We start from the raw sequence: 14,099 nt of genomic DNA on the forward strand, positions 1-14,099 counted from the left end.
CGCCGCGCTCTGATTGGCTCAGGCGCGCCGGAAGCGGCGCCTGGCGGACGCGGCCCGCTCCCCCTCGGTCCGTCCGGCGCCGCGTTCCCGCCCGCCGCGGCCTGCGCCAGGTGAGGCGGCGGTCAGGGCGGCGAGCGGGCCCGACGTGCGCGGAGAGGGCGATGGTGGTTTCTTTTCTGTGCCTGGGATCTTGCCCGGAACAGGAGGTGTGGGTGGATTCACCGCCGCGAACTGCGGGCGCGAAGGAGGAAGAGCCGGGCTGAGCCTGGCCTCGGGGACAGGCGGGCAGGACTCGGATAGTGCCTCAGCTCCTCTCGGTTCTCCTCCCCACAGGCCTCCTTCCTGTTCGCTTTTCTCTCGCGCACCTTTCCCGCGGGGAGGATAGCCCTGTCCTGTTCTCCCTCCGGCTGCCGGAGCTGCTGTTAGTGCAAACCGCAGCATTTGCTGGTCGGCGGCTGTTGAGCCGGTGCGAGATCCAGGGCTGTCCCAGTGATCGCCACCGGCAGCTAGCGGTCTGCTGCTGTCTGACACCATGGATTTCCTCTAGAGTGCTCGAGCTTTCTGTAGCTAATGATTCTACCGAAGGTGCTCTCGTGCCTCAGACACCTGCGTCCGGGTCGTTGTCTTACATAGTTTCCTAAGGGATCGTGGAAAAGTTGAATCTGTTGTTTCCTGTCCCGGACCTGCAGTATTTCAGTAATTGTGACGTGGTTTGAATATTACTCGGTTTGATGTGCTGTGACTGGGATATTCGCTTGGTGAACTTCCTCATCCTGCAAAGATAACAATGCTGTAGACCCAGCCTAACATTTCTGTATTTTCACCAAAGCTCCACGTGTTTTGATTTGACATTCTGTCATCAAGATATTGCACAATTTTCTAGACACTGAGAGCATTTAAAAAATAAGTTGTTGATGCACAACAGTAAAATGTTCTTTCTCCTAGGAGTGTCATGTGAAAGCTTAAAATTTTCACGTGAAAACAGAAAATGGCTTCAAGAGGAACAACAGAGACCAGTAAACTAAAACAAAACTTGGAAGAGCAATTGGATAGATTAGTGCAGCAGCTTCAAGATCTGGAGGAATGCAGGTAATAAAACCAGATGCTTTCCTCTTACATGATGGTACTTTTCTTAAGTGTTTGGTAGAAGACAGTGGTACCTTTCAAATATCTTGTGAGGGTTGTTTTGGTTTATTTTGTTTTGCTCTGGTTTTATATTTTCAAATCACTTGGTCGTGTTAGGCAGTAAAAATTATTTTTAAAAACCTTTCATGCAATTTCATTGAATTTGTTGTCTGGAGGAAAGTGCAGGTACAAATACTTATTGCTGTTTTCTCTGAAACTTTCAGTGTGACTTTTCAATTTTGAACAGCTATTCACAGAATTCACAATTTTCATATGAGCTTTCTTAACAGCAGTTGGCAAATTGCATTTGTCTGTTTTGACATGTGATTTATTCCATGTGTTTTCATGTTAACTTTTTAATGGGCTGATAAAATTTGAGATAGCCTGAACTGCCAAGGAAAATAGCTTTTTTCTGTTTCAATACTTGCACTTAAACATTCTCTATGGTTTTAGATGCTTTTTCTAACTATAATTCTGACTTTTCCAATCAGTACTTGGCTTTTTTTTTTTCTTGAGTACAATTATAGCTGCTAAGAGTTGGTTGTACCCTTTGAATTGCACAAGTTTTAGACAACACTATCAGTTGTTTCTGAATAACTGGATGGATTTGAAGTGAGGAGATAGGTATCTCACATAATTTCATTCACTATAGCTTTGAGCAAGAAAATTTCACTGCATGTTTTTGTTGAAATGTAAAACATACTTTTAATCATTGCATGATATTCCTTGATGTTCTTTCCTCCATGTTACATCTCAAGCTTAATTCTATAAATGTGTTTTGTTGGATCCTCTTTAGAGAGGAGCTAGATGCAGATGAGTATGAAGAGACCAAAAAAGAAACTCTAGAGCAGCTGAGTGAGATCAATGACTCCCTGAAGAAGATTATGTCTGGAGATATGACTTTGGTGGATGAGCTCAGTGGGATGCAACTGGTAAGGATGATGTGTTACTTTTGCCTGGACTCAATGAAACAGAAACAGATACAAGTGGTTCTTTATGATTTTTATATAGGCACGTGTGAAAGCTACATCTGTGCATCTAATATTTGTATTCATGGATCTGTACATGTAAGAACTTGATTAGATGTCTTAATTTTAAAAGGAAAAAAATATGAAAGAATTATAACCATAACTGTAGAAAAACCTGTGGGAAACTGTAGGAACTTAATATGTCAGATCCTTAATATTAGAAAATAACAATATAAATTTGTATAAAATATCTGAGAGAGACAATCCAGGACCATTTATATAATGAGAAATACAAGTTCACACCTGTTTGTTAGAAAGCTTAAAAGTAGCATTTCCTGTGCTTTTATTGCTGGTTTGTGTTTCAGGTTCATACCAGATCATAAGAATAGACTGTGGGAAGTTCTGTGTAACTTGAAATTTTTCTAGGGACTTGACCTTATTTTATGCTGACTTCCAAACTTTGGATTTATTTTCTCTCTTTTCAGATGTTTACTTAGGGCATGATGTGTTCCTTCTGAGCCCTATGTTTTGGGGTTTTGTTTCCAGAGGGATCATGGTTTGTCCAAACATAACTGCAGTGGGATTTAATCATAATAATTTTGATACTCAGTAGAGGATTTTGAATAACAGTAGGATATTTACCTCATGGTTTACATTTTGCTTGCCCTTAGAAGAGCTGTAATCATTAGTGTGTGCCTTAAAACTGCTAAAGATAGCGTAGTACAGCCACTTGTGATGTGCTAATATCAGGAAAATGTTGGAAATTATTAGAAATTAGAACCTTGACTAAATTTCCCAGTGTAGTTGTGCTAATTAGTAGATTTTTCAAGCCCTGCATAAAAGTCATATATATATATATTTCATCCCACTTCTATGGTTATTCAAAAAAACAGCAAAACTTTCTATATGAAATGATGCAGAGGGTACCAATGATGCTTTTACAGCTCTCATTAATCTTGTCATGTAGCTATAACTTGTTACCACTGTTAGTTCTGGTCATTCTTACTCTTTCCCTTGTAGGCAATACAAGCAGCCATCAGTCAAGCATTTAAAACTCCAGAAGTAATTAGAATGTTTGCAAAGAAGCAACCAAGGCAATTAAGGACAAGGTTGGCAGAGGTGAAGTGTTCTGTTTTACTGTTTAAAAACTGTTTATTTGAGCAAAACTGATTTAAATAATGGTTGCAAAGACAGCATTAAGTGTGTTAATGCATTTTGATTTATTTCCCCCCTTGGTATACAGATGGACAGAGACTTAATGGTTGGGAAGTTGGGACGAGACCTGTACACACAGCAGAAAGTAGAGATCCTGACTGCCCTCAGGAAGCTTGGTGAGAAGGTAAATATGTTTATATAAGAGTTAAGGGAATAGAGATTTCTATCTATATATTGAAGGGGAATTTGAAATCATTGAAGTAAGAAATTAGAACTTTAGTTTATGAGCATATGATAAAATAGTGCTTGCTTTTTTAGAACATAAATGATCTTCCATTTTAATACTAAGCCTTTTGGAGCACTCACTGCTGAACATGTCAGATAGTGTTGTACACTACGATAAGGTTATTTCTACTTAAAACTGCTTTCTCTGGTGGATTGTATGAGTGAATCACACATAAACTGGTACAAGTTGAAAATACTTAGAAAAGCTATAAACCAAGTATTTTACTGACTACCATCTATGAGGAACTACCCAAGACTTTTCACGTGCATTGAACTTTACTTACTTTTTTTATTGGTGTTAGTACCTGCTTCTTGTAAGATACATTAGAGAGATGAGTGAGAAACTGTTTCCCCACTGACATCTATGGTGGAACAGTCCCAGGTTCTTACCACTAGAGGGAGAAAGAGAAGCTGTTATGTCTCTTTTTTTTTTGTTGTGGTATGGAGAAAAATGGGTTGCTCTGTATCTCTGTATTTAAACTTTCTTAGGAAATGAGGGAATGTAATGGGAAAGATCAAATGCAGTACTTAAAGGAGCTGCATTCCAAATAGGGGATATGAGCAAATGCTTCCTGGGGATATTTTTGTTGCTTCGCTGTCAGAGAAAAAAAAATGGTTTGGAAATAGGTTAAAAAGCTACTTGAAATTGTGACTAAATGCATGAAGATACCTAATCCCCCTGGCATGAGTTTCTTGGGTCACTTCAGACAAGCCATTTGTACACACTTGGACATAACTGCTTTTATCTTTTAAAATGATCAGTAGCCTACTTCACGGAGGACTTGCTAGTGTAGTGGTTTTGCATCTGTTATGAACAGGAGAAATGATGGTAAATATTAAAAGTTTGTCTGCACCAATGCTGCAAGATGTTAAGTATTTAGATGGTTGCTTACAAAGCACTGCAGAGGCAGGTAACTAACACTTTTTCCTTTGTTCCTGATGTCATTCTGAATGCCTCTACCTGATTCATATACTTAAGATAAATGAACTGACTCTGACACTGTGGATGGTTTGACACAGTTATGGTTTACTTTAATAAGGATATATATCTGAAGCTACTTAAATGAGTAAGTTCTAAGTTAGACTATCTGAACCTTCCAAATGTAGGTTACTACTTCATTATTGTAAATATTTTATGGGCATCTGTCACAAGGCATCAGAGCACATACATAAAAGCAAAATATACGTGTGCAGGTGTCACTTAAAAGGAAGAGAACTATTTCTAGGTCATTGAGTTTTAACGTGATCAGAGCTGGTAGTGGATGCTTATTTTTGCTTTCCTCAGTAGATGATATGAAGTGAGCTTAGGTCTTAGCTCATCACTGTATTGACCACATGACATCCTTATCATAGTTTTGGTCCAGAGGTACAGTGTGACCTTTTCATCAAAAATTACCATGAGAGGTCAGCTTAAAAGGTAGTGGGGTATGTAGAGGCATCTCTGGTGATGTATATGCAGTCCTTCCTGGACTGACAGGTACCACTGAGAAAAAATTCAGTGGTAGGGAGAGCAGCTTGCATTTTTGCTTTGGCTTTTAATACTTTAGTAACACTACTGCTTAGAAACTGCAAATTGACATTTGCTATGACCTGTCATAGTTCATGTATAGGACCACAGTTAAAGTACCAAGTTCATAGTTGTGACCTTTTTTGATTTAGCTCACTCCAGATGAGGAAATGTTCTTGTCAGCAAATGCTGGTGCAGCTCTGAGCCAGTTTGAGAGAGTCTCCACTGACCTTGGTAAGTTTTCATTCTCATAACTCACAATTTCTTTGCCTCATTGAACACTGATTTATAGAAATATCTGTGATTCCCCTATGAAAGAAGAAACATGAACAAAAGATTCATGCCATTAAATGTTGATGTACTTGTTTCTGTTTTATTAACTGGTGCAGGATCCATGAGAAAAAAAGTAACACAGCAAATAAATTTGGTGCCAAATGTCTGTAAATTGCCAAGTGTTGCCCATAATGCTGAAGCCTTGAATGGTCTTTCCCAAGCAGAGATACTGCTCTTACAGTTAAACATAGATCTTTTTTGCATTAATGACTCTCTTTGGGGGAGCCTTTTTCTCTACTTGCTGCAGAGTATTCAGCAATTATTGGCATATAGTCAAAATTCAGCTTTAGAGCACTCTTGTTGCCATGAATGTCATAACTAATCATAGTGACAAGACCAAAAGTTCAATTATAATATGCATTAAATAAGCAGAACAGTTCACTCTAGCATTACAGTTCAAACTGTGATGAAGTGACTTTGAATGGCAAGAATGTGCCAGACTAGGTCAGGATACAAACAAACTCTCTCTTTGACCTACCTTTCAGTACTCTTCTTCCTGAGAGTGTAAGCAAGGTGAGAGCCCTTTTGTTAAAAAAGGTGCTTTGTTCAAAGTTCTTTGTGCTGGTGTGGCTTGACCTTGGCTGGCAACCAGATGCTCACCAAGCCTCTCTCTCATTCCCCTGCCCCAGCAGCGTAGAGGGAGAAAATAAAATTCAGAACTAATGGATTGAGGTAAAAGCAGTTTAATAAAGAAAAGCAAAGGCTGTGCATAGAAGCAAAGGAAAGCAAAAAGATTTATTCTCCACTTCCTATGGGCAGGTGATGGACAGCCACTTTCTGCGAAGTAGGGCATCAGTGCATGTAGGAGTTCATTTGGAAGACTTAATAACCAGTTCCCCACCTCCTCCTTTCTCCTAGCTTTTATTGCTGAGCATGGTGTCATATGGTGTGGACTATCCTTGTGGTCAGTTTGGGTCAGCTGTCATGGCTATGCCTCTTCCTGACCTCCTGCCTCCCTGCAAGGCTGCTGGCCTTTGGGAGTGAGGCAACCTCTATGCCTTGTCAACACCGTTTTAGCTACAAAAATCAAGCACAGCACTGTGAGAGCTGCTATGGGAAACGTTAACTCCATCCTAGCCAGACCCAATACAACGTGGCTGATTTCAGACCTGTCAAGCCATTATGTCTCATTTTTTTTTTACTTTTTAAATTAGCTCCAAGTGTTCTAGTTTTCAAAATGTAGATTTGATGTCTTTTGATCTCAAATGTTTTGCTTGATTTACACTGTATATAAGGAAAATAACAATTTCTACTATACTTACAGAAAATATTCTTTCCTCTCATAGGATCAGGAGACAAAGTCTTTGCTCTAGCAAGTTTTGAAGTAGAAAAAGCAAAACAATGAAGAGGTGCGTGAGGCTTGTGTGTCTCCAGTTCTCAGCAGCATTGGACTTCTGTCATAGTGCATTTGTTTTTCCTGTTTCTAACATGTGGGGGGAAAAAAAAAGAAAAACAAAACAAAAAAAGCCCAAACGCTAAACCTCTTGGGTTCTTAACCAGAAGGTATGAAGTAAACATCCTTAAGTGCACTTCGGAACCTTAGTGTCTGTACCCCTTAGTAATACAAGCTCTGAGGGTACTCTTAAAAACAAAAGCATCATGTGACTGTCTTTGAAAGAATCAGCTGTTCCGAGCTTTTCTGAATGTGTATTTCTCTAACTATTAAAAAGTTATCTTTTTGCATGTGGTTGTAGCAAGCATATCTCTTTCAGGAACAATCCTGATGAGGAATTGCGTTTTTTGGGGTGATTCTTCACATTGCTCTCAAGTTGTCTTAATTTTTGTCTGGGATCCCTAAGTAGTAGTTTGTACTGGGAATGGAATGAAGCTTTGAAAAATCGACACAGTTTGTTTGAAATGCCATCTTTTTACAAACTGTTTGCAGAAGAACCAAAATGAGAGTGTATGCTGTGTCATTGGCCCTCAGCTGCTTATTTGCTGTACACATGAATGAGCACCATTGTGTCCTAGCCTTGACTGACAAACAATGGAAGCCCTGTAGGGAAGCTTCTGGAGTAATTTAACCTTGTGTATTGAAGTGACAAGGAATTGCTAGGAAGTGGCAACGAGAAGGCCTTCGGGTGACCTCTCGCTTCAACTCTGGGTGTATAACTACACACTACCGTTATTTCCCAGTATTTCTGAGATAGCATGAAATAGCTTGCAAGTAGAAACGAGTTTTAGAAGAAGGGAGAAGCTCTCATTACATAATCAGTGCAAGTGTTGCTCAGTCTGTTTATCAGATGGTGGTGCTGGGAAGAGGGGAGGATCTGTACCTCCACAGAGAAGTTAGTATCTTGAATAATCTCAGTGTAGGAGGATTTCAAATCTCCTGTTGAATTTTTAGCTCTTGAGTGTGGAGAATCTGCTTGGACTGTAGATGTTTGTTTAACTTCCTGATTATTTTTTGAAGAATGAAAACTGTTCTTTAAGTACTGGCTGCTTCACACTTTAATTCAGTAATTGTTAATGTTTATCTGAGCTGATTGGAGTTTTTTCAGCTTGAGAAATCTTTACAGCTTCTAGCTGTAAACAAAAACAGATTAAAAAGATCATGCAAAAAAAGAGGAACTTAATGCAAAAATAAAATCCCTCTATTTCTGTGAAAAAGTTCAAACATTAGACAGTTTTGGACTATATGTTTTCACAGGGAGTTAGCACTTCCTTTCTCTGGAGAGCTTCAGAAATGGAGGAAGTGTTATGAAATTTCATTGACAAAAGGAACATTTGGCTATGAGCATGTTGATGTGCTATTATTATCTGGCACCCCTCAGAGAAAGTGTGACTTGCCAGTCACAGATACAGTCAGTTTCCCTTCCCATAAGGTGGGGCAGAAATGCATCAAAAGAAAGCTGCTATTTTACTGCTTAAACTCTACAAATTAACTGTTATTTTTTGAGCAATCTCTACCTGTGTTGCCAAGGTGATGGGTGAATCTTCAGGACAGACAGATTTTGTGCTGGATTTAGTGATTTGGTATTTTTTTGATATTATGTAAGTTTTAGATGTGTTTCTGAAGTGACCTGTAAAGTATGATAACTGCCAGCACACTACGTCTGTTGCTGAAAAGAGAAGGATGGTGATAATACAGGGAAGATCAGAAGAATTCAGAGGAAGAAACTGATCTTGTTCTCATCTTTTTAGTGCTTTGAATTACAAAAATTGAGAAATGCATGTACTGAAAGGATGATAGTGAATTCTTTTAGTATTAGTAATAGTTTGTAAACCAAGTTTTAATCACACACATTAGGTAGATTCAGTTCCAGTTTATGGTAATGTGTTTTTGGTAACAGTGGAGTTGGACCTGCATTTGTTAGTAATGAAGGTGACCCAGTATTGTGAAAAACTCTGCGTTTAATGGAGTAGAACGTTGGTGTTTAACCTATTGTGTGTACATATATTTTAGGGTTTTATAGCTAGACTTGAGCTTCAGTGAGAACTACCATTAAATTGAGTGGAGTGGAAATAGTCTTAGATTTGGATATTCATCTCTGTTGCATAGTAGTTGTTTAGAGACTTAGTGAGTAGCATAAACAAAATTAACATGATCAGTCATAGTTTAAATTGCACTTCTAGGGCATAAATTCCCTATAAACAAGCAAGTTTATCAAATTGTAAACTAGGACTGAAGTAAGTCAGAAAATGTACTTCTTAGAAAGTATTTTGCTTGAATAAATATCCTTTTGGAATGTAGTGATTTAGAAGTGAGAGAATACACAGTATAGACAGAATCATTTATGTCATTCACTGATGGAATTTTTTTCTCCTTTTTGTTTTGTAAGAAGCTTTTATTTAAATGTGGTCTTTTGTCCATTATATCAGAACTATTTTCCTGTCTGGGGCACTATTATGTTCTCTGACAAAGGCTGATTGCAGCTTTATAGCTGAGAGCAGCTTATTAAAAGGCATTATTAGACAGTCTAAAATTATTGAAAACAAAACAGTCCATGGGGACCGTAGCTGCCTTGTTTTCCTTTGCTCATTACTGGTGCTAAGTAACTTCTTCCCCCCAACCTGCTTGCAGCATTAATATGTAAATTAAATCTCTCAGCACTCACACAGATCACAGTAAGTTTACAGAACAATGGTATGGAAATCTTTGTCCTTGTAGTTGGAGAGGTGTTTGTTTCCAGGAGAAACTTTTTGTACTTGATTTGCAAATATTTCAGGATTTTTTTCTGTCAAGAGCTTCTGTACTGCAGGCAGTTTGTAAAATTCCTATTAAATTGATCCTTGACTATCTTTTTAACCTTGAATATCTTGTTAGCATTGTGCTCCTTCTGCTTTTGAAAAGATGTCTCGTGATTAGATGGACAAAGATGAGACTGAGATCAATGATCGTATTATTGCAAGATTCACTGTGCCAGGCCACTGTGGAGGGTCAGGAAGCATAGCTGTAACGTGGGGGCTGGATTTGCCCTGCAGAATGGCCTGACTATACATCTTAATGGAACAAGGAAGCTCATGTGAATATAAAGATATTCATACAATTTACCCTAGCACAGAGTTATTTAAGTAACCTACTTGAAGTAGTTAGGTGAATTTGAGAGGCACAGTAAGTTAATTGGTGTGCTGTGCAAAATATTTTGCCAAATAATTCTGGGGGATGTACCTCCACTAGTATCTCTAATGTTTCTGCAGGGGCTAGAAAAAAGTCCATACTCTTATTTGTTATAATAATCATTTGCTCAAATAAAAACTGGTAACAAAAGAACATCTCCTAAGTGAAAGTATCATTTTGTCGTTTAACATGCAAGCTTGTGATGTGTTTGAGTTCTGTCACTGATACAGTGTTAGACCCAGTCAGATCACTTATTCTCTACACATCTTTCTCTCCTGGAATAAAATACAGATTATGATACTTGAGTATCAAGTGCTGTGAAGTTGTTATTGATCATAAATTGCTTTGAAGATTAAAAGGGCTTTGTTTTTTGTTTATCATTTTACTTCTGAAATAAGAATTGTAACGTACAGTAGCTTTGAACACATCAGCAAAGTTGCCCAGGGTTGTTTCTGGGCATGCATAACCTTCCCTTTTTAATCTTATTTCTCTATAGGGTGAATCTGGTGATTGTACTCATCTAAAAGAAAAAGTGTTAGAAAATTCGAGCTTCAAATGCTCTGTCTCTCTCTCTTCTGTCTTTGTCTCCTTGTATTATTTTCCTTCTTTGATCTAGCATGGAGAAGTAGCAAGTTATCTTTCTTTTAAAGGAAAAATACAAGATGTCTTAAAGAGATCTTTTAGTTCATCCTATTACCTTGCCTGTTAAAATAATTTTGAGAGAACTCTGTATTCATGATACTCTATTGACCAGGTGTTTAAAGTGGTATCATTAGTGGCTGAAATGGTAGGCAAATTAAAATCTAACCGTTTTGTTTTCAGTATGACCTTTCCCTTCCTATATAAGGACAGATATTATTTTTACATTTTAAAGAAATAAAAGCCTGCAGAGATCTTTTCGTTTCCTCACTTCCATAATTTTTAAATCACCCTCACTGAGTTTTGGGAAAGCCTTTTCTGTTTGAGAAGTAAACTCTTATTTCAATTCTGTCTTCTTAGTTACCCATGAGAGAGGAATAGAACTGCTCATATTTTCTTAAGGAGTCATGGAAAATGTGACACTGTCTTGCTGTGAGGTTAAAGGCTTTTAACTTTACCTTAATAGGGATTTATGCCTGTGAGGAAGAGGGGAGAATTACTGGAGTTTGTTTCTCAAGGTTTCTCTCCTGTAACTTTGGTCAAGCAGGAGCTGCTGATGTTCAGAACGTCTGAAAACGTGGCCTAAAGTATCTGTCAGAGGATAAATAAAAACACTTCAGAATAAGCAGTCTCTAAAATAAGGTCTTAGAGGAATACAGACATATGGTTAGCGGACAGAAGTGTGTGTAAGGCATTGCTGTATCATGCACTGAAACATCTACTATAATTTAACACACTAATGTGTTCATGATATATGTAATAGTTTACTTTTTAAAGAAGTTCTAATAATAGTCTTTTTTTTTATCTTGCTATCATGATAGTTTGCTGCTTGATCATGTTCAAGATCATGTTTACAACATGCCTCCAAAAATGGATCAGTAATAATCATGACATCCTGAAAACCATCAGGCAGAACCACCTGTGTGCTGTGGGCAGAAGTGTTAATGTCTAGGTAAAGAGCTTTTGTTTTGATTGTCCAGTTAATAACCTTCTAAGGTAGAGATGGAAATTATGTTTTGTGATGTTGCCATAGAAGAGTATGCTTTGCAACTTTGTAAATGCCAGATTTAATCTGGGAACACTTCTGGTTTTGAATAAAATGTGCAGCTGAGGTTTCTTACCCTACAAACTAAGTTTGGATTACGAACAAAAAAAAAGTCATGGCCTTTTTTACTCTAGAAGGCTTTTATATCCATCCCTCTAAAGTGTCTCTTCATACCTCCTCACTGCACAGACTGTAAAAACATGAACTATTGTAACTAAGGCAGCAGAACTGTTTCTTTAATTTTCCAGTATACTCCCTCTAATGTAAGCAAATTGTGTTGCTGTTAATCGTGGAAATGAGTGGAATGTTGTGACCCTACATCACTTACTATAGTGTACCAAGTGTGCAGAGCCAACTGGCTGTTTTCAGGAAACAAGGTACTTTTTCTGCAACAGAGCATAATGTTGATGGATTGGACTTGTCAGACTAAGTCTGAAATATAAAAGATTAACAAAAGAGATTCCAAACTAAAAACAATTCCCTCATTGGGTACCAGACCCATCTTCGAGAGAAACTGTTTTCGTTGTTATTGCACGTGGTTAAATCGGACAGATAATGAAAACAAGGCTTGTGTGTACAGATGCTGCTGGAAGCCCTTAATGAGAGCGAGATGCCAACAGATGCAGAGGGGCTTGGAGGGTGGAAGCAGCTGTACTGTGAAGGAATCCTAAATGAATTTCAGAGCTGATTAAGAAAGAAGTGGAGATCAGAGGAGGACAGAGTAAATTGAGAGAATGTTTCTAAGTCAAGTAGAGATTCAAAAGAGGTTTCATGAAGTTTTGGCTTATTATAATCAACAGCAGCATCATGGACAGAAGAGATCAGAAGCTACTGAAAAAGAAAAATCAACTTGATGTTAGATTTTTAGAAAATCATATCCCATCTTTATACAATACTTGCAAAAATATTAGAAAGACTAAACCTTTGTGATAATTGAACTTCCTAACATTCCCATGCTGATAATATGCTGTGTTCTTCCCATTTTTGTGACTGAGACAAGTAAGGTGATGACTGTTAAGATAATAGGTATGATCTAGTGCAGTGCACTTGTATCTTGTTTGCTTTGTGAGTGTCTGTGCATTCCTAAGAGACATGAGCAATATTCTACTAAATCTGTTGCAGAACTAGGAATCAAGAGGTGACTTGAACATCATCATGTCTTTTGATGCTACAAGTGACTACTAAAGTCGCAGGATGTCACCTTGCTCGATAGATGAACATCTGAGTGAGCTTGATGGTAACAAAAGTTAAGGTAGGGCAGAAGCTGATTTAGACTCAGTGTTTAAAAAAATAAATCTAAAATTCTCCAAGGGTAGACAAAGCCTTATAGTATCTGTTAGAACTCTAAACAAATGCAGGATGTTAAACTGAGGCTGTGTAAGATTGCTTTATGCCGTTGCACAGTCAGCCAGCTAAATTAGATTAGGAGAACTAGACAATACTTAATCATAAAATGATGTTTTGCCCATGATGTTATCAGTAAGAAAATTCATACTATTGCAAAGATGCAAATGATGGCTTAATTATGCGTTCCTACTAGCATAAGATGCTTTTAGATCTTTCCCTCAGACTCATGTACTGTGCTAATTAACAGTAATCCAACTGGAGGATCCCAGAGCAGTGCTTCTGCATATTTTTTCAGCTTATGCTAGAGCTTTTATGTTCTTTTCTTAAATAATTAATAATCATTACTGCCTGCTGTGCTGGGGATATGTGCCAGTGATCTCAGATCCCAGCATATTTGCACCATTCCTGTTCCTGTCAGCAGCTTGGTTCTGCTCTTTGCAGAGGCTTTCATGTTAAGACCTTCATTAACTGGCAGTGGGGTATGGATTTCACTGGCATGGGGCTTTGATGTCATTAAGGATCAAGCTGTTAAAGGAAGTGCCACCTATTTCATTACTGTGACTATTTTTATGCAATTAAATTAAATACCAAGTAGAAAATCGATGCCTTTTACTAAGTGCAACTTAGTATACAAAGCATTTTACCCGAAGGAACCTTATCCTTACCTCGCTGACCCCACCAATGTGTATTATGGGTAACCAGCACTACTGTGAAGCCTAGTGGAAAACCAAAATGCAGAGTAGTGATGGAGCAGGGGTGAGGAACCTGTGATGGCTTCTGTCGTCTTTTTAAAACATTATTTTAAAGATTAATTTCTCTCTGTGGTTTTACTCCAGTCCATCAAGAGGAATGATCACTTTATTTTTGAGTGCTTGAACGACCAAGTGGGTATTTGCTGTGGTTGGAGGCTCTCGGAAGATGGCATTTTCTGTATCTGCTGAATTAGCTTGAATTAAGTTGTAATGAATTCTGTGGTGTCTTCAACTTTCTTAGCATAATGTTATTGAAAAAATGTAACCTGTTTAATATGATTTATATAACATGGAGCTACCAGAGAAATTGTGCTCCTTCCTCAGCCTCGCCCCGCTGACAGGACAGCTCAAGGGAAAGCATGAGCTCATGGAGACGCTGAGC

General features: G+C 38.3%; 1 protein-coding gene across 2 annotated transcripts; it reads left to right on the plus strand.

Annotated features, from left to right (window-relative positions):
- The first annotated feature begins 27 nt into the window (after window positions 1-27).
- LZIC (leucine zipper and CTNNBIP1 domain containing) lies at window positions 28-7,056 on the plus strand. Of its 2 annotated transcripts, none has more exons than XM_062012869.1 (7): window positions 28-110; window positions 946-1,089; window positions 1,922-2,057; window positions 3,114-3,212; window positions 3,337-3,432; window positions 5,193-5,274; window positions 6,660-7,056. In XM_062012869.1, exons 2-7 carry the CDS (start codon window positions 989-991, stop codon window positions 6,716-6,718), a joined length of 573 nt encoding a protein of 190 aa, XP_061868853.1. In that variant the 5' UTR covers window positions 28-110; window positions 946-988; the 3' UTR covers window positions 6,719-7,056. The 2 variants fall into 2 exon arrangements, with proteins under 2 accessions (XP_061868853.1, XP_061868852.1); XM_062012868.1 differs by lacking the exon at window positions 28-110 and adding an exon at window positions 118-206.
- The last annotated feature ends 7,043 nt before the right edge of the window (window positions 7,057-14,099 follow it).

Source organism: Colius striatus, chromosome 21 (assembly GCF_028858725.1).
Source record: "Colius striatus isolate bColStr4 chromosome 21, bColStr4.1.hap1, whole genome shotgun sequence".
In the NCBI taxonomy this organism is placed as follows: Eukaryota; Metazoa; Chordata; class Aves; order Coliiformes; family Coliidae; genus Colius; species Colius striatus.

Excerpts from the sequence above, each read along its gene's own strand:
- LZIC (XM_062012869.1), top strand. The coding sequence starts at position 989 with ATGGCTTCAAGAGGAACAACAGAGACCAGTAAACTAAAACAAAACTTG. Across the intron at positions 2,058-3,113 it reads AGCTCAGTGGGATGCAACTG|GCAATACAAGCAGCCATCAG; the intron begins GTAAGGATGATG and ends TTTCCCTTGTAG. Across the intron at positions 3,433-5,192 it reads TCAGGAAGCTTGGTGAGAAG|CTCACTCCAGATGAGGAAAT; the intron begins GTAAATATGTTT and ends TTTTTGATTTAG.